This window comes from Ptychodera flava, chromosome 16 (assembly GCF_041260155.1).
Source record: "Ptychodera flava strain L36383 chromosome 16, AS_Pfla_20210202, whole genome shotgun sequence".
NCBI classification, from domain to species: domain Eukaryota; kingdom Metazoa; phylum Hemichordata; class Enteropneusta; family Ptychoderidae; genus Ptychodera; species Ptychodera flava.
In genome coordinates, this window is record NC_091943.1 from 19,693,142 (window position 1) to 19,716,308 (window position 23,167).

The 23,167-nt window shown below is 38.4% G+C and overlaps 1 protein-coding gene across 1 annotated transcript; it reads left to right on the forward strand.

Annotated features, from left to right (window-relative positions):
- The first annotated feature begins 4 nt into the window (after window positions 1-4).
- On the forward strand, window positions 5-23,095 carry LOC139114229 (anaphase-promoting complex subunit 2-like). The gene is made up of 10 exons (XM_070675806.1): window positions 5-127; window positions 1,196-1,752; window positions 2,253-2,385; window positions 4,421-4,718; window positions 5,524-5,641; window positions 6,206-6,381; window positions 7,875-8,170; window positions 8,808-9,066; window positions 20,103-20,341; window positions 21,569-23,095. The coding sequence occupies exons 1-10, from the start codon at window positions 50-52 to the stop codon at window positions 21,779-21,781; spliced, it is 2,367 nt and encodes a 788-aa protein (XP_070531907.1). The 5' UTR covers window positions 5-49; the 3' UTR covers window positions 21,782-23,095.
- Window positions 23,096-23,167: the final 72 nt, after the last annotated feature.

A 23,167-nucleotide genomic window follows, 5' to 3' on the forward strand; every position in this document is an offset into this window, starting at 1 on the left:
AAAAATTCAACAAGTTAGGTGTACTTTGCTGCGCCCTCTAGACGTCAAAATGGCGGTCTCTGTTGAACGAGATCTTGACTCGGCTTGGCAAGTTTTGACCTCAACTTTCTCTGCGCAGAGTGAAAAGGTGAGTATGTATGATAAACCAATAGGCAAATAATGCATTCACTTTATGTAAGCTGAATGTAAAGATCACAAGGATTTCAAGAGACATTGCTTCACGCTGTCCAGTCTCTGTGATCGTCGCGATTGTTCCGGCGGCGCGGCGTTTTGAATTGAAATTCAGACGGTCTGCATGCACTGCTGTCGGCGACACTTGACTACCGCAACACAAGCTACATGTGGGGTTCCTATGCCCAAATTAGCTAGTTTAGCACTTGACTGGAACTGTATTTAAAATAACAAAAAGAACTATCAGAGTCGATATACTTGGATTCAATATCGGTCTGGCAGAAGAAACCATTTACTTCACTGAGTCTCTGGTAAACCACAAAGCAACAAGCGAGCCCACAGTACCTCCATTGACTTGAGTCCATATGTGCATGGGGGTAGAAAGATTTATTTCTATACCCGTCATATGTGTAAACATAGACCCTCGAGAAAAACTCTAGGGTCTATGGTGTAAACTAATCAAGTGCCCCGTTCACAGCCCCGTTCTGCTGTCAGTGCCATAGATTAAACAGCTCGAACACACCCCTACAGTTGGTATGTATTGCAGCTGTACCAATGTTCATGAGATGTTGATAGTATCAGTTAATGTTCGTTTTTCAAATGAATGCATGTGACATGATCAGTAATTAACAGGCAAAAATCAGCTCAAAAACCCCATTACATTGACCTCAAGCAGGAGCTTTGACATTTTTACTCAACATGAGTAAAAGTGGATAAACATATTTTTTTGAAACCAACATCATGAACTGTCAGATTTATGTTGCATATCAGATCAGTTTCAGGTAAAAAAAAAATTTATAAGCGGTTTTTGAGGTAGCGTTTTTTAAAGTACCACTTCCTACATACGGCAATACAGCATTAACTTGCCTTGATGAATTGCATTATGTACCGGTACATGTACATGTATGTGTGATACAATGACAAAATTCATTCATAAATGCCTGGATGAATCATAAAATACAGGGTTTCATGGCTCTATTATCAATTCAAAATGTTTTTGTCCATCTTATAATTCAAATCCCAGAGGGGTTCAAGCCCACCAGAGTGCAAGCCAGCACTGAAGACATTACAGAGACATGGCATGGGTTACATCATTGAAGACTGGTTCACAGAGACGCTGCAGCAAGATCTACAGCGGAGGATTGCTGCAAATTTCTGGAAGAATTTCCCGGAAGATCCACTGCCAGATGGAGAACCGCATGCAAACAGTTTTGTGTCTGCCATCAATGAACTCCACAGGAACTCATCCCCTTACATGAAGTGTGTGGAGTGGTTGGAAGAGTTGAAAGATTTGACTCAGTCAGAGGCAAGGCCAAGGTTGTACAGTCTGACCGAGAGAGTTCAAACTTTGTTCAAAGCTGTGCTGTTCAGTATAATACCAACTAACTTCTATGAAAAAGTGAGTGACTTTTATTCAAAGGCGTTCAGGGCTTTTCATCAGTTGCACAAAGATGAAGAAAGCGAGGATGAAGATGATAATGATGATGATGAGGGGCCAAGGTGTCCTGGTTGCAGCAAGGACTCTGAACAGTGTGACTGTGCCAAAGTATTGTCAGATTTTCACCAAGTAAATCAAGAGTTGTGAGTAAAATTGCGATGTTGATCAAAGAAATTTATAGTCTTGGTAAATTTTAATCTAGGTTACTCACTCAAAGCAAGCTTATTGCTAAATTTTAGCCAACTTTAAAGCCAGTTTAGCACGGCTGAGATGTAAGTCTTAGAAATTGCAAAAGAAATAACAACTGAGCAAGCTAACCATCATGGTTGACCAGATGCAATGGTGCAATGGCCATATTTTGACTAGTTTAGATTTACCGTAAGCCTTGAGTACCAAGACCCAAAGTCAGGTAAAACACACCTGTCACCTGTGATTTTGTAGTACAATTTATGTTTTCTTTTGACAAGACATGAATTAAACCTTGAACTTACATTGTGTACGGAAAGATTAAAGAAATGTTAAGGTATAAGCAGAATGTAAATTCCATTTGTAGGTATGCCTCATCCAGCAATGAATGAAAGTATTGGAAATGTCTTCATTCTTATCAATGTTCCTTGCTTTTGAATGATGTATGCACATACAGGTATGAACTAGGACTTTTAGAGAGGGTGTCGGCAGTGGCAGTCACATCCATCATTCATAGCAAGATAGAACATCACATCCAGCATACCTGTAAAGGGGAATTTGAGTCGTCCTGCTTACAATCTTTAGAAAAGGTAAGAAAATCTCAATCTTCTACAGTGTACGTGTTTTTCAGTATTAATGATTTTACCCTGAACTTGGTCATAATTTCTGTGGACAAGGTCAAGTGTTTTTGTCCTGAGAAGGTACATTTCATTTCGCCATTTCCAGTTAGTTAAAAAGTTGATAAATACTTGATGAACAACATGCTGATCAAACTTTGTCCACAAGTTCCATATGGTTTTGTATGTCATCCATTCAATATCCTTCAGTAATTTGAATATGGTTAGATTTTTCAAAAGTACCCTCGCTATTGGTAATTGTTGTAATGTTCAGTTTCTTGTATTTATAGAGATACAGCAGATTTCACTTCCCCGTTACAGCTGTATGTACATCACACATTTTCATTTTTAAATACACATATAATGTTTTGATAACACAGACATGGAAGTTACCAACTCACTGAATTATTATCTAGAATAAGCACAGCCGAGGCACTGGTCTCAGAAAAGATGCATTCCGTATTAATCAGAAAAAGAATAGAGAGGCTCTTGTCTCAGCAGAGACAGTTCACTATTACAAGAAGACTGTGGCTGCCAGTTGATAACCTTTTACTGGTCAACAGACTAGCGATCGACTGCACACACAAACAACACACTGCCATAAGACCAGTGCCTTTGTTGTGTTTTCTAATGGTAGCCAAATGATTAAATGAATCAGTAGCTCTTATGTCTAGGTTATCAACACATTATTTGTGGATTTCAGAAGAAAACGTATGTGATGTACAGGTTCCTAACAGTGATTTAATTTGACTCGTGAAAATTAGTATGACATGAGCACATGTATGCAAATATTTTACGGCAGTTTTTCTTTCTTGTGGCAGAACATCACATTTTTCATAAAATGCTAGTCCCAACAGCTTTCAAATTTAGTTTACAGGTTCCTAGGCATATCTGCTTTGTGTTTTGTGCACATGGTGATGAAATTTGCTCAATACTTTCTAATTTTTTGTGAAAGAAGTGAAGATACTGCATGCCTATCCCAGTTATTGCTATGTTCGATTTTTCAGGCGCCATGGACTGGTTAAGTTCTAGCAAAAATGTTTTTTCCATTTCATACATCCTTTCTTTTTAAAGAGGCACTCCCACTTGGTAACATTTTTAAAACACATTTTTTTCATGCCAACGGTCGATATTTGACGTGGCGACTGCGCGCGGATCGCGAGATATCGATAAAAATGTCATTTCCCGAGCGTATTTTTCACATCCCGAAGTTTTACGATCGTTTCTGATTTTGACCCGAAATCCCCCGAAGGTTTGTTGTTGTGCTGATTGACGATATTCTAGGGAGTCTACAATAAGTTCGAACGACACAATTAATTTACTTCCCACTGCAAAGACTTTATATACAGCATTATGCCATTACCTCAGGTAAGTTTTGTAAAACTTCTCCTTAGTTTTTTGTCGTTTTCATTATTCTTAATTAGTTGTACTATATTTGAACCAATACTACATAAACATCAGTTTTTACGAGTCAAATATTAACCCCGCCTTCCGATGACTACATTTTGTCGTCTGCCACACAGTATGCCGCACGCGTGGTATGCGTCGCATACCACTCGGTGGCCGCTATGTATCAACCGCACGTAACTATGCTAGTCACTTATGCGAATTCTGGTTGAATAAAACTTTGTTTTCCGTTTTTTCTCAGAGTCAGTAAGACGCGGCTTTCCCTCAGGGGTCATGACTGATCACTGACGCGAGTGGTACTGTGGCATACAGCAGCGTAAGCGTAGACCCGTACTCCATAGCTTAGTTGACAATGGCCCCAGTGCCGAATGTTCAATGTTCGGAAGCTGAATTTAGGTGGAGCACTGGAATTCAAACTTTTACCTTTTAGAGGACATGTTTTTATCGATATCTCGTGATACCCGCGCAGTCGCCAAGTCAAAAATCGACCGTTGGCATTAAAAAAATGTTCTTTAAAAATGTTACCAAGTGGGAGCGCCACTTTAAGAAATGACAGCAGTATGATATAGAGCCATAAAAGTCTTACTTTGACTGTTTTCAGTGGCTACACAGTAAAGTTGTTGGCTGGCTGAACCTAGTATTCCGCGGTGAATCCAATGACAGGACTCTCAGTGCCGGCACAGAGGCCTCGCTGGTCCAGTGGAAAGACAGGCTCCAGTACTTCCTCTATCAGACGTACGCCAATCTACGTATTGAGGAACTCTTCAACGTGATTGTGGAGTATCCGGATTCCATGCCGGCACTGGAGGATTTAAAGTGTTGTCTTGAGAAGACAGACCAAAGACAACAACTTGTTATGTCACTGAAGACTGCTCTTGAAACACGCCTGCTCCATCCAGGTAACACGCAATTGTTTATTCATCCTCTCTCCCTTGCATTTCTGTGTGCATATACAATTCATAATATACCAGTAGTGCAGGGAGTCCATTATGAAGTTGATGTAAGGGGTAACCTTTCATGCAACACTTAAAATTAAGGTGGTAAGCTGTGCAATAATGTTGAATTGCAACTGTTTTCAGCTTTATTTGGCTTGACTGATGTCTATGAAAGACTAATAATTCTAAACACTTTTTCTTAATCACTACAAAAACAAAAACTAGAAGCATTGTAAAGCCAACTTGTTTTACTGACATTTGTCATCCTGCTGACAAAGTGTTTATCACTTACTTTGCAAATTATATAATGAAAGATAGTTTCTTAGACATTTTTTTCTGGCAGGACTTTGCGGTAACAGATTTTGCTGATCAGAGACTTGGTGACTTTCACCTCGCCACACAATTACTTTACAGCATGGTCGCATATGAGCAAGTTAATCAGATATTTTGCAGTAATAATGTGAAAGAAAAACAGAAAGATGATGAAGTTGACTTTTAAAGGAGAAAATTGAGATACTTTGAGTTCTGTTTATGGCTCAAGACTTAGGGACAAAACTTCAATTTTTTGTTGTAAAGACTATAGTATGTTTACATATTGTTACATAATCTACCTCTGACAGATATGGTAACACAACTCCCCCCTCCCCCAGGTTTCTTTCATGCTGAATGTGACTGTCACATTACTCAGTGATGATAGACATACCGGTAGTCTATAATACAGAAATTCAAATGATTAATGTGACCACTGATTGATGTGTTCTCTCTAAAGGTGCAAACACGGCCGATATCCTGACTCAGTACATATCTTCCATCAGAGCACTGAGAGTTCTAGACCCAGCCGGTGTCATACTGGAGCTGGTGTGTGAGCCAGTCAGGAAATACCTCAGGTAAATGGGCGACTCATCACAGCTATCTGAGCAACTTTACGAAATTGACCAAGTTCAAGTACATGCGTGGATAGTGTAGTGGTTCCAAAATTAAATCTGACCAAGGAGGACATTCTACATCAGCTGAAATAAAACTCAAGACAGAAAATCATCGCTGTGTTCTCAATAAGAGAATCAATTTTTTTTCAAAATTGTCATTGTCAAAATTGCCTCAAGTATCTGTAATAGTTCTTGGAGAAACACTTGGATTGTTCATATTCCAAAAACGAGATGGTAAATGGATTAACATGTACAGTACACTATTGATTGAGTAACAAAAATATAGAGTTAAATATTACAATGGATTTCAGTTGGAGATAAATTGGTCCCTGAAATTGGTCGAGCTGCACTTTGTAAGTTGGTGGGAGTTAAGAATTCAACAATACAATACAATTCAATACAATACTTAAATCCAAGACTTGAATCATACATTTTGTACAGTTGTGTCCAGCAATATTTCCAACTTTCAAAACAGAGAGAAATTCATACCCAGAGAAATTGAATTGAAAAAATGTTGTATTCCAGAACACGAGATGATACAGTGCGGTGTATCGTGTCCAGTTTAACTGATGACAGTAGCAGTGACCTTGCAGATGAACTCTCCAAAGGTGAACCTCTCCTCATGGATGAAAATTACTACAGCGATGAGGAGAGTGGGGATCCAGAAACCTGGCAGCCAGATCCAATTGATGCTGATCCAGGTATGCTCACTTTTTCTCTGAACCTTGAAATTTTGTACACAAACTTTAAGGTAGAAAGCACCTTGGGGACAGATGTTTGGGCTCTCAATTTACTACAATTCCTTTCTGATCCACCACTTGTGGGGGCTCATTTTAATTAAAGCTCTTTGAGTAAAAAACTTTCACCATCTTAGTTTTTCGAAAATCCAAACTTTACTCTTTTCCCATAGAGTTAACAGACGGATGGCAGCCATTTTGAATTTCAAATATTGTGAAATGTTGGATACTTTGTTTCTCTCGTTCATAAATTTGCACTGTGACCCCCAATTTTCATGGTTGATTTGGTAAGAAAATGGTTTAAAGTTTCATTTAGGAAATTTTTCAAAAGTTTAAGTCTTTCACTTTCGAGGCACATACTACCTTAATTGGTTACCAATTTTCTGATGTTTCCATCTCAAGAGTGTGATAATCAAGCCAAATTGGTACATTTTTAATAACAGTTTAAAATTGTACATATTACTGATAGTGTAATGTTTCAAAAGAATTTTTTACAGTTATTAGATGGTTTTGATTCATATTTGTGGAGAAATAAAAAAATACTTGCAAAATTGTAGCTGTGGCATTGCAGGCACTCACAGCACACTTTAGAATTTAACTTGATAGAAAAAGGAGGAAAGCTGGTGAAGACAGGGCCCACAATTGGTCATTTTTACAAATTATCACAGTCCTAGGGGGTCCAGTAATTTCAAAATGCTGTTGGAGGCCCCCTAAGCAACACCCTTTGTTTCCATAACAGAGATTTGGCCAAGTGTTCTTCAGCTGCTCTTTAAAAAAGAGTTGAAAGGCCAGTAGCTGTAACATTTTCGTTAGTTTTTCACTATTTTTGTTTTGTATGTCAATCAAAAGTTCTTGTTCTACTCCCCAAAGTGTATTGAAACAAACACAATTTGGCTCCCCAACATTGTAAATTTTTCACTACTTTTGTTCTGTATGTTAATCGCAAGTTCTTGTTCTACTCCCCAAAGCATATTGAAATGTATCCACTATTTGGCTCATCAACATAGTAAACTTTTCACTATTTTTGTTTTGTAAGTTAATCGCAAGTTCTTTTTCTACTCCACAAAGCATGTAGGAAAATCTGCTATTTGGCTTATAAATCAACACTGGGTCTATACATTGAAAATGCATTGTCATTGTTTACATTCAATAAATTCAGTCTGGACCAGAGTTGGCTTGTCAACAATAACAATGCGGTCTATACATACTCTGGTTCAGTTGGCAAATGATTGACATTAAGGGAAAAACAATAAGTGAGAAATCATTAAAGTCAAAGTTACTTGCCCTGAATATTGCTTGCATTATCTTACTTTCAAAGTGGACTGTGATGTTTGTTTATCTCTTTGTTATCGTCATAGTTTTTACAAGTTCTATAGATACCAATGTGAGTATAAATTCTTGAACCTAAAATCAAATATTAACCACTCATCATATCTTGTTTCCTGTCACTTTATCAGCAAAAACTTCAAAAAGTCGACGCTCCTCCGACATCATCAGCATGCTCGTAAATATCTACGGCAGTCGTGAGCTGTTCGTCAATGAGTACCGGACACTGCTGGCCGATAGGATCCTGTCCAGCTTCAACTATGACACAGCTCGCGAGATACGCTATCTGGAACTCTTGAAGTTGCGATTTGGTGAATCTCAGCTCCACTACTGTGAAGTCATGCTCAAGGATGTGGCCGACTCCAAGCGAATCAACACTCATATACGAGAGCTGGACGACAAGAAGCAAAAAGACGAGAAAACTGATGTAAGTTAAAGATGATTCACATCAGCCTTCAAAGAGATTGGCAACATAAAGTCATCTGGAATAAAATCAGAGAAATGCAGGGATATAACAAGTTTATCGACAGCCCATGACATTTTCCATAAAAACATGGAAGAAAAAATCAAAAATGGTAATTTCCCGAAAAATTCATGCACAGCATTTCAGAATGATAAAAGTGGCCCCTCTAAAAGGATTATTTAACATCAGTTGGATAATGAAACTGAAAGTTTAAGTCAGTGTTGCTCCGCTATGTTGTAAAGAAAGGACTCACTATCAGCTGGTACATGTTTACTTGTAGCTTGTATACTCTCAAAAGGTCTTTGTTACATGCCTCTTGTACCAAAGATGGTGCACTCCATAGGATTCAATGGTGACACATAATAACATCACAGGCTGTATAGTCATCATTTCACTGGAAGTGAACCTGAGATTTTTTTCAACTTGACAAATTTTGTACCGAAAGATATTCAAATTGCAAGTTATATATAGGAAATCCTGTTTTTAGAAAATAATGCATATAAAATCAATTGAATATATCAATGCGCCATTCCATGATAAAAATTGTTTCATTTGTTAACAGATTTGTAATGCTATACTTCACATTTATCCTTCTTCATAGTGCCTGGATCTGAATTCCATGATCCTGTCTGCGCAGTTCTGGCCGTCCTTCCGAGAGGAGAAACTGGAGCTGCCTCAGTCCATCAAAGACGCCATGGAGAAATACACCAAGGAGTATGAGACCCTGAAAGGGATGAGAACTTTGAACTGGAAGCCTCACCTTGGACTTGTGTCTCTTGAAGTAGAGCTGAAAGACCGGAAACTCAGCCTGTCCGTGTCTCCCATCCATGCCACTATCATCATGCACTTCCAGGAGAAAGGTATGGATCATAATGGAAAGGACTTTGTTGGGTTTGAGAATACAAGTTTCAATATGTATGTTCATGTTTTTGTCATAACTATCTGATAAACGCCAGCATGTCTTACCCAAAAATTAGGTTGCCTAAATGTAATGTAGAAGTTAATTCTGCTTAATGTTTTGACCTGTTGTCTCTGCCACAGAGTCCATACGGGCCAGCCTTCACAGTGTTGTTTTTAAAACCAAGGCAAGTTCAGATGTGTGTCCAACTGTGAGATTTCTTGCACATCAACATGTACCTAACACTCAAGAATGCCAAAGTATTCCAAACTTAGCTTTTCCCTTGGATGAATGATCTGTTCCTGTAGCAAAATATTTGTACCAACAACCATAGATTCGTTTAAGGATGATAAATACCAAATTGTTCATTTTTCTGTCAAATTTTCAAAATTCTCTGAGAATACGCCTTGAAGTAAGACGCAGAATTGAGATGTGTCGCCAGTTCAAGATAAGGAGTGGTTTCCGTGTAATTCACGATTTTTAAAAATCAAAACAAATGCACGTGGCTATCCCGGTTAAATCGGGGAGCTTTTGTAAACATTGTGGACACATTTGCATTGCTATTTCCATAATCCATCTTGAGTGACACAACGTTGCATTGCACTAGCTAATTTACATAATGACGTGCTGTGACTTCTCCAAACACCAGGATTACTTCCGTCTGTAAACAATAAACCGTAATTAAATGTTTGTCGAAGCCTAGTCCAATAAACAAGTATTCGTACAGTTCCAGACATAGTCTACACCAGAGAGCAAGTCATTTTTCTTAGTGTGGTCAAGACATCGTGTCAACGACGATTTCTCAGCAGTGCGACGTTTTATCACTCTTTGCTTAGGGTTGGTTGGAGGCTGCACACGCCGCTTTATGGTGGTTGACGTCTTTTTCGCAATGTTAGATAAACAATTACACAGTGTTCATTCTAGGACTTAAAAACAACGGGCCACTGTTGGGCCCCAACTCCTGTCCAAGGGGCCATTTTAGAAAATCGGGGGCATCATCATCACACATGTAAAAACCTTGAATTTTCTGCAGAAAATACAATAGTCTATCAAGTCAAGAAAAGGAGAATACTGGAGATCGGGCGCCCCGTAACCAACCAAGCCTACTGCAAAGTTGTCCCTTGTACGTACGCAACAGGCCCAATAATGGCAACAGCAAACCGTTTGGTTTGATTCAATTGTTTACGTAACTTATGTGATGAATTATTGATATGTCGGACTTGAACAACTGTACAAATTGCTAAGGACTGTGATTTTGACTGTGGAAACGATCATGATCAAAGCGTAGCGCACCGGTAGGGTTTCTCCGAGAGTGGCCTCGATTTGCACGCATCGACAATTAGGCTACTCATACACTGATATAGCACGAGACTGTAACCCGTACGACCTAAATAAAGTGATCGTTACATCAACTTTTACAGTCAGTGCCATTATTCTTCGGTGGGGCAAGTTGGTAATTACCTACCAATTTAGCTAGGGATATTGCAATATACCAAGGGAACTTCCTAAGCCAAACTCTGTTTTCCTATCTGGAGCGGCAAGATGAGATCTAAACAAACACAGCGGGTAATGAGATTTTACAGCCAGCAATGGTGATCTGATAACTGGGATGAACCATTTTCATGTAGGTTCGTTAAAAGGGGACTGGATTGGGGAATGAAAACTACAAGGAACAAGTCATCGTTGATGACACAGTCCCCACTTGTTAATGGGTACTTTGATTACATGTCCTAAGAGAGGATAGAGTCATCTTCATTAATTAGGTCTGTGATAAAGATACTTTGATACAGATAGCGCTCAATGGCCAAGAATGACCTACATACAAGAAAGACCTACATATGTATGACATAGGTTAATGTCCTTGTACCAACTTTGAATAAAATCGGTTGAGATATGCCTGAGTATTATGGCTCTGTACATGAAAAAATCGTAACAAAATGGCCGCACATAACAAATTGACATGCATATGTATGACAGTAGTCAATCTCCTTGTACCAACTTTGAATAAATTCGCTTGATACATGTCTGAGTATTATGGCTCTGTACATGAAAACATCGTAATAAAATGGCTGCCTAGCGGCCATATTGGATCGTATCACAAAACAAATAGAGGTACATATGTATGACATAGGTCAATGTCCTTGTACCAACTTGGAATAAAATCGGTTGAGATATGCCTGAGTTTTGGCTCTATACATGAAAAAATTGTAATAAAATGGCCGCCTGGCGGCCATATTGGATCGTATCACAAAACAAATCGACATGCATATCTATGACATTGATCAATGTCCTTTTACCAACTTTGAATAAAATTGGTTGAAACATGTCTGAGTTATGGCTCTGTACATGAAAAAATTGTAATAAAATGGCCACCTGGCGGCCATATTGGATCGTATCACAAAACAAATTTACATGCATATCTATGACATTGGTCAATGTCCTTGTACCAACTTTGAATAAAATCGGTTGAAACATGTCTGAGTTATGGCTCTGTACATGAAAAAATCGTAATAAAATGGCCGCCAGGCGGCCATATTAGATCCGATCACAAAACAAATAAACTTGCATATCTATGACATTGGTCAATGTCCTTGTACCAACTTTGAATAAAATTGGTTGAAACATGTCTGAGTTATGGCTCTGTACATGAAAAAATTGTAATAAAATGGCTGCCTGGCGGCCATATTGGATCGTATCACAAAACAAATCGACATGCATATCTATGACACTGGTCAATGTCCTTGTACCAACTTTGAATAAAATCAGTTGAAACATGTCTGAGTTATGGCTCTGTACATGAAAATATCGTAATAAAATGGCCGCCTGGCGGCCATATTGGATCGTATCACAAAACAAATCGACGTGCATCTGTATGACATATGAAGTAATCCTTGTACCAAGTTTGAATGAAATCGCTCCTTGCATCTCTGAGATATCTGCGTGAACGGACGGACGCACGGACGGACGCACACACGCACGCACGCACGCACGCACGCACGCACGCACGGACATGACCAAACCTATAAGTCCCCCCGGACGGTGTCCGTGGGGACTAATAAAACACAATCCCAAGAGATCATATCGTGCCTTGTCTTCTTTTTGATATACCGGTATATTGCACATAACTATAGGTCTGAAAAAGCTGCATGAAGTAACATCATTACAAAACATGGTATTTTGTACAAAAGTTTGAGATCACCCCTTGTCTATTAATCTTTCAAAAGCTGGTCTTTACTGTGTGGTTCACAGGAGTCTAATTCAAAAGCAATCAGCGACTCAAAAAAAGTCAACTTTACAGTCTGTCTTGAAAGCTCCATCGAAATTCGAGACAAGATGAACAAATTGTACGAAGCTACATGAAGTTGAAACTATTAGAAATATCGCTCAGAGAATAAATGCACCACAGACGGCACTTCAGCATGTCATCGCCCATCTCATTCTCAGTACCATTGCCCAAAACATCCTAGAAGACCACAATCAAAAAGTTTGACATGACCTGCACAACTAGTTGCTTAATTTTTTGTGGGTGAAGAAACCTTTGATAGCAGCCAGTAAAATATTGACAAAATACTTTTTTTTAGAAAACTTGTACTGTACAAAACCAGCCGGCAATCAGAACAGTGTTCAACATACTACACGATGAACTGAGCCACACATAGAAAATCACTACCAAAGTTCCCTCTGACCAGCTAAATTAGTGAAACATAAAGCGGGCAGTGGAGTACATTATGGTTCATCCCGGTATCAGATCACCATTCGTGGCTGTAAAATTTGTTACCCGCTGTGTTTGTTTAGATTTCATCTTGCCGCTCCAGATAGGAAAACAGAGTTTGGCTTAGGAAGTTCCCTTGGTATATTGCAATATCCCTAGCTAAATTGGTAGGTAATTACCAACTTGCCCCACCGAAGAATAATGGCCTTAACTGTAAACATAACTCGTATGTATTAGCAAATTAACGATCATTGGTTCTGGCCAAAGGATTTTACACAGCGGTGTTGTTCTATGCAAAGACCTGGCTACTCTGGAAAACGAGATGTGTTCGACCTAAAATGTGTTGCTCTTCAAAACGATCATGGACGTTTTCCTTGCAGTGTTCAACGTCTCGTTTGTATGGACGGTAGACGTTGCAAACGCTTCAATTTAAGGGACTTCCCGATGATCCTGGGTTCATCAACTATACCGGCGTTAAAAATCCGAGTGTCGACTAGCTTTCCACCTTTACGCAGCGGCCAGTGCCGTTGTTTTATATTCATCGGCCATGCACATGCGTACGGCTCCAAAACACCGTTGCCCCTACACATCAGTCCTTTCTACCCAGCTTCCTATGTACCACCATATATGCTGTAGTGGGTATGTAATTGCTAAGGTTGATAGGTAACTGAATCGTTTTACATGTCACACTATGACTGAGGTAATGACCTTCGGGAACTACGCGAATGTATGAACTAAGTGAACTCTGCGTGATCGACCCATTCATATAATGTAGCGCCCTTAGTGGCGCGTCAAACGTAGAAATGAGGGCCATTCGAGATTTTATTTCGCAATGGTGCGTTCTAGAATTAACTTTGCAATTAGTGCGATAGTACGCTATTAAGTCTACGGTTCTGCAATGTCTATGTAGCGTGTGAGGGGAGTTTGATCTTGGGAACGCAAACAAGCTTATCTGCATATGAATTTAGGACACGCCCGCTATCAGTAATTACTGCTGACGTCATTGTTTTTCCCACTGAAGCCATTTGCTGTGGCGATGTGTCGACACGCAAGGCTCCAAAAATTGGTAGTTTTCCGCGATTTATTTTATTTTCCTTGGACTTTTTCTCTGAACAACTGTCATTCCGGCCGACATCATCACTTGGTAACGAAGTATGTCCGCGTTGAGGCTCGTGCACGTCTAATTATCAAATGCCGTAGCGTAGAAGTATCAAAACATGTTTTTTGCGTTTTTCTCGAATTCAATGTGTGAATGAAGTACCCTTCTTTGGCACCTCGTCAATTCGCGCTCACAAACACTAGCTGCTTGAAATTCACACCGTCCATTGGAAACATAATGAACTCAAAATCTGTGTCTGGGATTTCCTTTATATGCCTTTGTTATTTTTTAATGCGCTCTTAAAGGTGTTGGACGAAGGTGCTTTTCAAGGAATTTTAATTATCACGCCATATAATTTGAATGGAGCCTCCGAGAAAAAATCGCAGACACCTTTTTGAAGGATATTGTCAAGGCTTGTCAATGAAGAAATTCCAACCGGAAATCTTGCAGCGTGTTCGCATAAGGCCGGGAAAACCGGTTTTTTGAAGGTTCAGCAAAACGCTTGTCACGTGACTCTTATGCAAACAATGACCGTGCACTGTGCTTGGTCGGATAGCTCTATATCAGGGCTTTCAGAAAATGTATACTTTATTGGGGTTTGGGACATGTTCAATTGAGAAAAAAATAAAATCTGAAAGTGTCTAAAAGGTATTTAGCTACCGTTTAAGGTCCATGCAGCAACTTGATTGAGATACTTTGGATATGCACAGCATTTCATAGAAAAACAAGTTTGTAAATGAGCATTGACATATGCATACTGTAGCCATGTATGATATAATACAAGCATGCTTGTTCTTAACACCATCAACTAACTTCTTTTGTTAATTGTTTCAATGGAAGGCGCACTACCGAAATCTTCCTTATACAAATTATTGAGTTTTCTTTGGGCCCTCCCACAGCTTTTTAAATCAGCTTGAGCCCCCAGGAGTGTGTCAATTTGTAAAGTTTTCATTGGTCTTGCTTAAGGACAAGTCTTGTAGCTGATATGTATTATTTTAATCTGGAGTGAGCTCATTTTGATACTGTTGTTGTGTTGTGTTGTTGAATTCTCTTTCATGGTCCATATGCTTCTGAAAAGTCCTTGAAAGCAATTAAATTTAAAGCCTCCCGGAAGTCATGGAATAATCCTTGAAAATGAAATTAAATTCTTGAAAGTCCTGGAAAAGTGACAATACTTCCACAGTTTTCGAACATCACAAAATAATTAGTAGTGATATCATAAAAATGATAAGTAAAGTTATATATGAAAGTAATGTAGTGCAAAAATGATACCTGGAAAATAGTGCTTCTGGCCTCAAAATGTCCTTGAAAATCCTTGAATTTTTAGCTCACATTTGGTTTTACCAATGTGAGTTTATCGTATAGGCTGAAGTCGATGGCGTCTGTATGTATGTGTGTATGTATGTATGTATGTATGTATGTATGTATGTATGTACATTATGTCCGTCAACATCAAAAACACGCAAACCGCTGCACGTTTCATCTTGGTATTTGGTGTGTGGATGCATCCTGGGCTATAGATGGGATTTTGTTCAAATGAAGTCTGCATTGCCAAAATTATGCAAATGAGCTTACAAAATGTGAAAATGGTTAAGAATTAATAACTCAAGAACCACTTTTTTGATTGCTTTGAAAATTTGTGTGCAAGTACCTTAGGTTAACCTTATACAGTTTTATGAATATTGTGAAGATATCCTTAATTTTGTATTTTTGCTGAATTTTTTTGTGATTTTTCTCATTTTCAGTAAAAATTCTTCTTCTCTGAAACCGCCAGCCCAATCGCTCTCAAATTTGGGTTGTCTCTTTGCAAGGGTGTTACTCTTCTAATTGTTGAAATTATGACAAAATTGGGAAAATTACTATTTTTGTGCAATTTTGTCATTTTTGGTCAAAAAATCTTAGACAGTGTTCCTTTTTAAAACCCTGGACAGACAGCTTTCATATTTCTACACAGACGTACAGAGATGACAATAGTTAGATATGTGGAAATTGTCCTGAAATATAAAAAATTGTATTTTTAAGACAATATTGTCATTTTGGTCAAGAAAACTTTATCTCAACATTACTTGTTTGATAGCTTTGTAATTTGGTATAAAGTCCCTTGTTTGATAGCTTTGTAATTTGGTATAAAGTCCCGAAAGATGTTATTAGATAAATTCTCTGCTCAAAGTGTTGGGAAACCCAAAAATTTGTATATTTTAGATACTTTTCTCAGTTTGTGACCTTAAATGACCTATACTAACCCAGGATATGTTGTGAGACAATTTTGAAGGCTGTGAACATAATTTTGTCATATTTGATACCAATTTGTAGGAAAATTTGATCCAGCAAACAGAGCTAGAGGTCTGATTTTTGGACACCGTGGTGCGAAGCACCAAAGGTGTCCTATGTCGCCACAATGTCTGTGTGTGTGTCCGTCTGTCTGTCCGTCCGTCCGTCCGTCCGTCCGTCCGTAGACAGATTTTGTTCCACTCATAACTTAAGAACCCTTAGGTCCAATGTCATGCAATTTGGTATTTGGTATTATCATGATGAGACTTAGATCTGATTAGATTTTGGTGGGTGTGGCTTATTAATTAATTGCTCATTTGCATATTTTATGACTTTTTCGTTCACGCAGATATCTCAGAGACGCCTGGAGCGATTTCGTTCAAACTTGGTAAAAGGATAGTACTCTACCTCATACAGATGCATGTTGATTTGTTTCACAATGTGATCAAATTTGGCCGTGTTAGAGGACTTTTTAGTTTTCGCCTCCATAGACTCCCCTGTATAAGGCAATCCATAGACTCCCATGTATAAGGCAATCCATAGACTCCCATGTATAAGGCAATCCATAGACTCCCATGTATAAGGCAATCCATAGACTCCCATGTATAAGGCAGTCCATACACTCCCATGTATAAGGCAGTCCATAGACTCCCATGTATAAGGAAGTCCATAGACTCCCATGTATAAGGCAATCCATAGACTCCCATGTTTAAGGCAGTCCATAGACTCCCATGTATAAGGCAGTCCATAGACTCCCATGTATAAGGCAGTCCATAGACTCCCATGTATAAGGCAGTCCATAGACTCCCATGTATAAGGCCAAGAACAATAAAAATTTAGTTTCTCATCGTATTCATATTGCAAAAAGGATGCAGTGACACAGTTTTTAGTCCCCACAGATAAAGTCCAGGGGGCTCATAGATTGGGTCATGTCAGTCCGTCAGTCCATCCATGTGAGTCCATCCGTTCACGCAGATATCTCAGACGCTTTGACAAAATGTCACGCGACCTTTGACCTCAAATATACATATTTGTCCATAACTCGGTAACCACAAGTGCTAAACCTTTCATATATGGTATGATGGGACACCCTATGATGCCACATATTGTACCTCATTAATTATGTGCATATCTAATTTTGAGCAAGCCAATAGAGCTAGAGTCTGATTTTTGGTATATATGGATAACTTAGCAATACAATTTTTTGACAAAATGTCATGTGACCTTGGTGACCTTTGACCTCAAATATACATATTTGTCCATAACTCAGTAATCACTAATGCTACACCCTTCATATTTGGTATGATGGGACACCTTATGACGCCACATATTGTCCTCATTAATTATGTGCATATCTAATTTTGAGCGAGCCAATAGAGCCAGAGGTCTGATTTTTGGTATGTACGGATAACTTAGCAATGCTATTTTTTGACAAAATGTCACGTGACCTCAATTACCTTTGACCTCAAATATACATATTTGTGCATAACTCAGTAACCACAAGTGCTACACTCTTCATATTTGGTATGATGGGACACCTTATGACGCCACATATTGTACCTCATTAATATGCACATATCTAATTTTGAGTGACCAATAGAGCTAGAGGTCTGATTTTTGGTATATAGGGATAACTTAGCAATACAATTATTCTGACAAAATGTCACGTGACCTTGGTGACCTTTGACCTCAAATATACATATTTGTCCATAACTCAGTAACCACAAGTGCTACACCCTTCATATTTGGTATGATGGGACACCATTATGACGCCACATATTGTACCTCATTAATTATGCACATATCTAATTTTGAGCGAGCCAATAGAGCTAGAGGTCTGGTTTTTGTATATAGGGATAACTTAGCAATACAATTATTTTGACAAAATGTCACGTGACCTCGGTGACTTTGACCTCAAATATACATATTTGTCCATAACTCAGTAACCACAAGTGCTACACCCTTCATATTTGGTATGATGGGACACCTTATGACGCCACATATTGTACCTCATTAATTATGCACATATCTAATTTTGAGCGAGCCAATAGAGCTAGAGGTCTGATTTTTGGTATATAGGGATAACTTAGCAATACAATTATTTTGACAAAATGTCATGTGACCTCGGTGACCTTTGACCTCAAATATACATATTTGTCCATAACTAACCACAAGTGCTACACCCTTCATATTTGGTATGATGGGACACCTTATGACACCACATATGTACCTCATTAATTATGTGCATATCTAATTTTGTGCAAGCCAATAGAGGTAAATGTATGATTTTTAGTATATAGGGACAGACTATAGGATAGAAATTTTTTGACAAATGTCATGTGACCTCGATAACCTTTTACCTAAAATACACGATTATGTCAATAAATAAGTAACCACAAGTGCTATGTCCTTTATATTTAGTAGGATGGGAGACCTTATGACAACACATGCTTTACCTCGTTAATTATGCCCATATATAATTGTGGGCAAGCCAATAGAGCTAGAGGTCTGAATTTTGGCATATATGGATTAATTAGCAATACAGGGTTTTTTTTTTCAAAATGTCACGTGACCTTGATAACCTTTGACCTTGAATATGCATATATATGCATAACTCAGTAACCACAAGTTCTTTACGCTTCAATTTGATAAGATAGTAGACCTTAAGATGTCACATCTTGTACCTCATTTATTATGCACATATGTATTTCTTGGCTGGCCAATACAGCTAGAGGTCTGATCTTTTTTTCCTGATTTAGAACCATAACTTAGACATGCCTCTTGTTTCAAAATGGGAACAATGACATCGACCTAGTGTCCATAGATCTGAACATATACACTCCAGTGATACTTCTTAATGACCTCATTTCCCTGCCCCATCAAGACTAATACTCCTATTACAAGTGGGGACTATGTCAATGTCAATGACTTGTTACTTCTATACAGAATATTATCTCACATAGTGAGTGTCTGAATATTATTCTGAATTGTATTCCAAAGCACATTCTGAAAGGACTCTTCTGGAATATACAGAATATTATCTCACATAGTGAGTGTCTGAATGTTATTCTGAATTGTATTCCTAAGCACATTCTGAAAGTAACTCTTCTGAAAATTTCACATTCTTTGCCACTGCACCATCTCCCTAATACATACTGATGACCCACGGTGTCCACTCAAGTCTCACTTTGATTTTCATTTTGGACCAATTTTTGCAACTTTTCTATGTAAGACATACAAAAACTGATGAGAAATTTGGATCCAGGATAATTCCAGATGTTGTAATCACCACCACAGTGGAAGGCATTTCACTATCTGTAATTAACTTAAGTGCTGTTTACATTAGATGATAACACTCATGGCATTAATTAAAAATCTCCAAGGTTGTAAATGTACTTCCTGTCATTTGGTCTTATGTAATACCAAGGGGTGGAACATTTGATATGCAGGAGGGGGTAGGGTTTAGAAGATCAATGATGTAGCATTACTTTTTTACCAGATCCCTTGTGCATTTTTGTCCCACTCCCACCTTTTCTTTTTATCAAGCCTTCTCTGTTTTTTGTTGTTGACATTTGCTTATGTATACTATTTAGAATCTGCTTCTCCCATTGCTATAGAAGTTGATATGCATGTTCCTAAAGTACCTAAGTTGGAGACCTTATTTGCTTTTGTCATTCTTGTTTTTCCTGGTTTAAATATTTCTCGAATGGACCAATTCAAACCGAATGTGAGCACATAGTGTCCTTGACGGTATTTTTAAGTGATTTTGAGTGTGTGGTCCCTGACTTCAGCCTTTCACCACCATGGTTTGGCCCAAACCCCTTGTTATCAATGGTGAGTATGGACCGGTTTACAGGGAATTTGGGGCGAACAGGTTATATCCATTCAAACAATCCAACAATCTTTGCCTTGTTAGACACTTGGACCATTGAGGAACTGAGCAACGTGATGCAGGTACCCAGCACTGCCCTCAGACGCAAGATTGCCTACTGGCAGAGTCAGGGCGTGGTCAAAGAGCAAGCCCCAGACACATTTGTCCTTATCGAGGAACGGCCTGGTGGCCGTGGCAACCATGAAGTGATGATGATTGACAGCGACGAAGAGACTGAATCGGCCATGGCATCGGCGCAAGACCAGAGAGAAGAGGAACTACAGGTATTGTGATATTTATAATCTTAACCCCTACTGTCATCCAAAATTTATGTCAAATATTTTGATACTTAATATGTGTAATATTTGTAAGAAATGACACAAAGGGACCAAAATACATATTTGTAAAAATGGATAAACATTCATTGTAAGCTCAAAAGTGTATTGTGAAAGTCACATTCGGTAGTAAGAGATTAAGATGTGGAGTAGAATGCTGAAGGTTGAATCTAAGATGATTAAACCCAAGACACCTGCTACACAAATATATGTTGTTGAAGTAGATTATTAGTATGCGATATTGATCATTACCATTATTGCCAAGATCTTGATAATTAAAGGACCAGTAGCTGCAACTTTCGCTTATTTTTCCTCTTGGTTTGTTTTCAGTGTCAACTACAGGTTTCTTGTTCAACCGGTACTCCCCGAAGCATGTTGAGATACACAGTATTCAGCTTGTCAACACACAACCTGTATATATGTAGTCTGCATTGTTATTGTTGGCAAGTGAATCATGGTCCAGACTAGAATTCAAATGTTAACAATAAGTTAGGCGTACATTCTTCATGTACAAATGCTGTGTTGGCAAGCCATACAGCTGGTGTTTCAACATGCTCCAGTTGGGGAGTAGAACAAGCAATAGACCATGTTCCGAACCGCGTGAGACATTCTAGATATCGCGAGAATATGTGGTTCGCAGTGGACGTGTTGTCGCAACACAGGACAAACTGCGTAAAACAGGACAAGTCGCTAATTAAGTTAAACACTAAATAAATATATGAAGTTGCAATCTTTGCTTAGTTCTGCACTTTTTCTAGTTCCATACAAAGGTTGACTTGTATTACTAAGCTGGAAACCTGTTTCTACGGGCATGTATTAAAGACTCGCGAGATCTCGCAATCAGCGGAACATCGTCTATTGCAATGGCATATACAAGACAAATATAGTGAAAAAAATCATCCAAAGTTACAGCTACTGGCCCTTTAAAAAACAAACAATAATAAATTACACAGGAAAACAACAAAAATAACAATTATTAGGAAGCAAGAGTTTCTTCATTCAATTATTTGTTGGTAAATTATACTTTTCAGTGTTATTCTACCAAAAAATATTACAAATTCATGAAAAAGGCCTCAAAGGTAAGTAAAGGACTCTGAAAAGAAAGTCTAACCCATAATACCAGATAGAGCAGGAATTAACAGTTCCGTCACGTCTTATGTGATTTTTTTCCTGCAGGTGTTCTGGTCTTACATTGTGGGCATGTTAACAAACTTGGAGAGCTTGCCATTAGAACGTATCTACTCCATGCTGAAGATGTTTGCCATGCAGGGACCATCTGCCGTGGAATGCAGTGAGGAAGAGCTGAGACATTTCCTGGACTGCAAAGTCAAGGAACAAAAGTTGATCTTCTCCGGTGGAGTGTACAGGCTTCCCAAGGGAACAAGCTAAAATTTCCGTGCAAAACTACGGATAAAATACACGTAGAAGAGGCATTATAAAAGACTTGTGTCAAGTAAACAACCATTAGTAAACAATTTGTTTTTAAATTGTTCATTATGCACGGTGAAGATAGTACACGCCTGGAATTATAAAGAGTTAAAGTTAAGCTCCACCTTTCCATAGGAAACTCAAACCCTTTCCCCTTTGAAATCAATAATAAAAATCAGGTGTCGTTGAGCAAAATTCAGTACTGAAAAAACACAAAATACCAAATATTTACCAACACTTGAAATTCAAAATGGCCACCGTCCCTGCTTGTAACTCTACAGCAAAATATAAAGTTCTAGATTTTAAGAATAATAAGCAGGTGAAAATGCTATTTTCTCCATGAGCTTCAAAATGAGCCACCACATGGTAGACCAAAATATGCATGCAGAAAGTCTGCAGGAACACAAACTCATTGATGCTGCTTTTGATGAAACGAGGGTGTATAATGGGTCTATGGGGAATAAAAAATACGCAGTGTTCTGTGGGTACAATATGCACAAAATTGTAAGAGAAACATAATTCTATGCACATATGTGCATGTGCTTTTGTTTTACCCCACCCTTCATTCAAAGTCTAGGTTTTGTAGTTTGGCACTCCATAATCAAGGTGAAAATATCTTGTACAACACTATTGTTGCAAAAGCAATATCCAATCACAGGGGCTGATTTTGTTGCATGGTAATTCAGTCGTGATCATATGAGGTGCCAATGATAAAATGTCACGTGATAACTTCGTACACCACAAACACAACCTTCATCTTGTATACAGTACAGTTGGATTTTGTTTCTCTTGAGCTCAGCTGTAAGCCATGCGATTTGCAAATCAAAATTTTGTACATCAGTATATCACAGTGCACTGCTTTACAGTATGTGAAGAATTCCTATATCTTGAAGCATATACAGAACAATGCACCTGTCATTGGGGTTTATAGTCAAAGCTGTGAAAGACGTCCTTTGTAACGATGCAGCTTTCAAAAGTTTTGCGCAAAAAAAAAACAATTGCTGTGATAAGTGAGGATATGCTGACTAAGCAATTATTCATCAATCATGTTCTGCAAATGACAGCAAAAATTGAAATAAGTGATCAGAACCTGACCAATACTTAGTAAACCCAAATTGGCCTCATTTTGATGTGGTGTCCATTTCGAATGCCAATGTGTTCTTGTGTATATCTCATTGCTATAGACTTCACTGCCGAACAAATGTATTGTTTTATACCTTATCGAGGTACACTTCATTGTAAATATAACGCCAATAAATAGCTCAAAAGTTCAAATTTTGTTAAGACTGATTTTGAAGTATTATTATCACCAGCTATATGCTTAGTTGGTGAGTCAATGGATGAGAT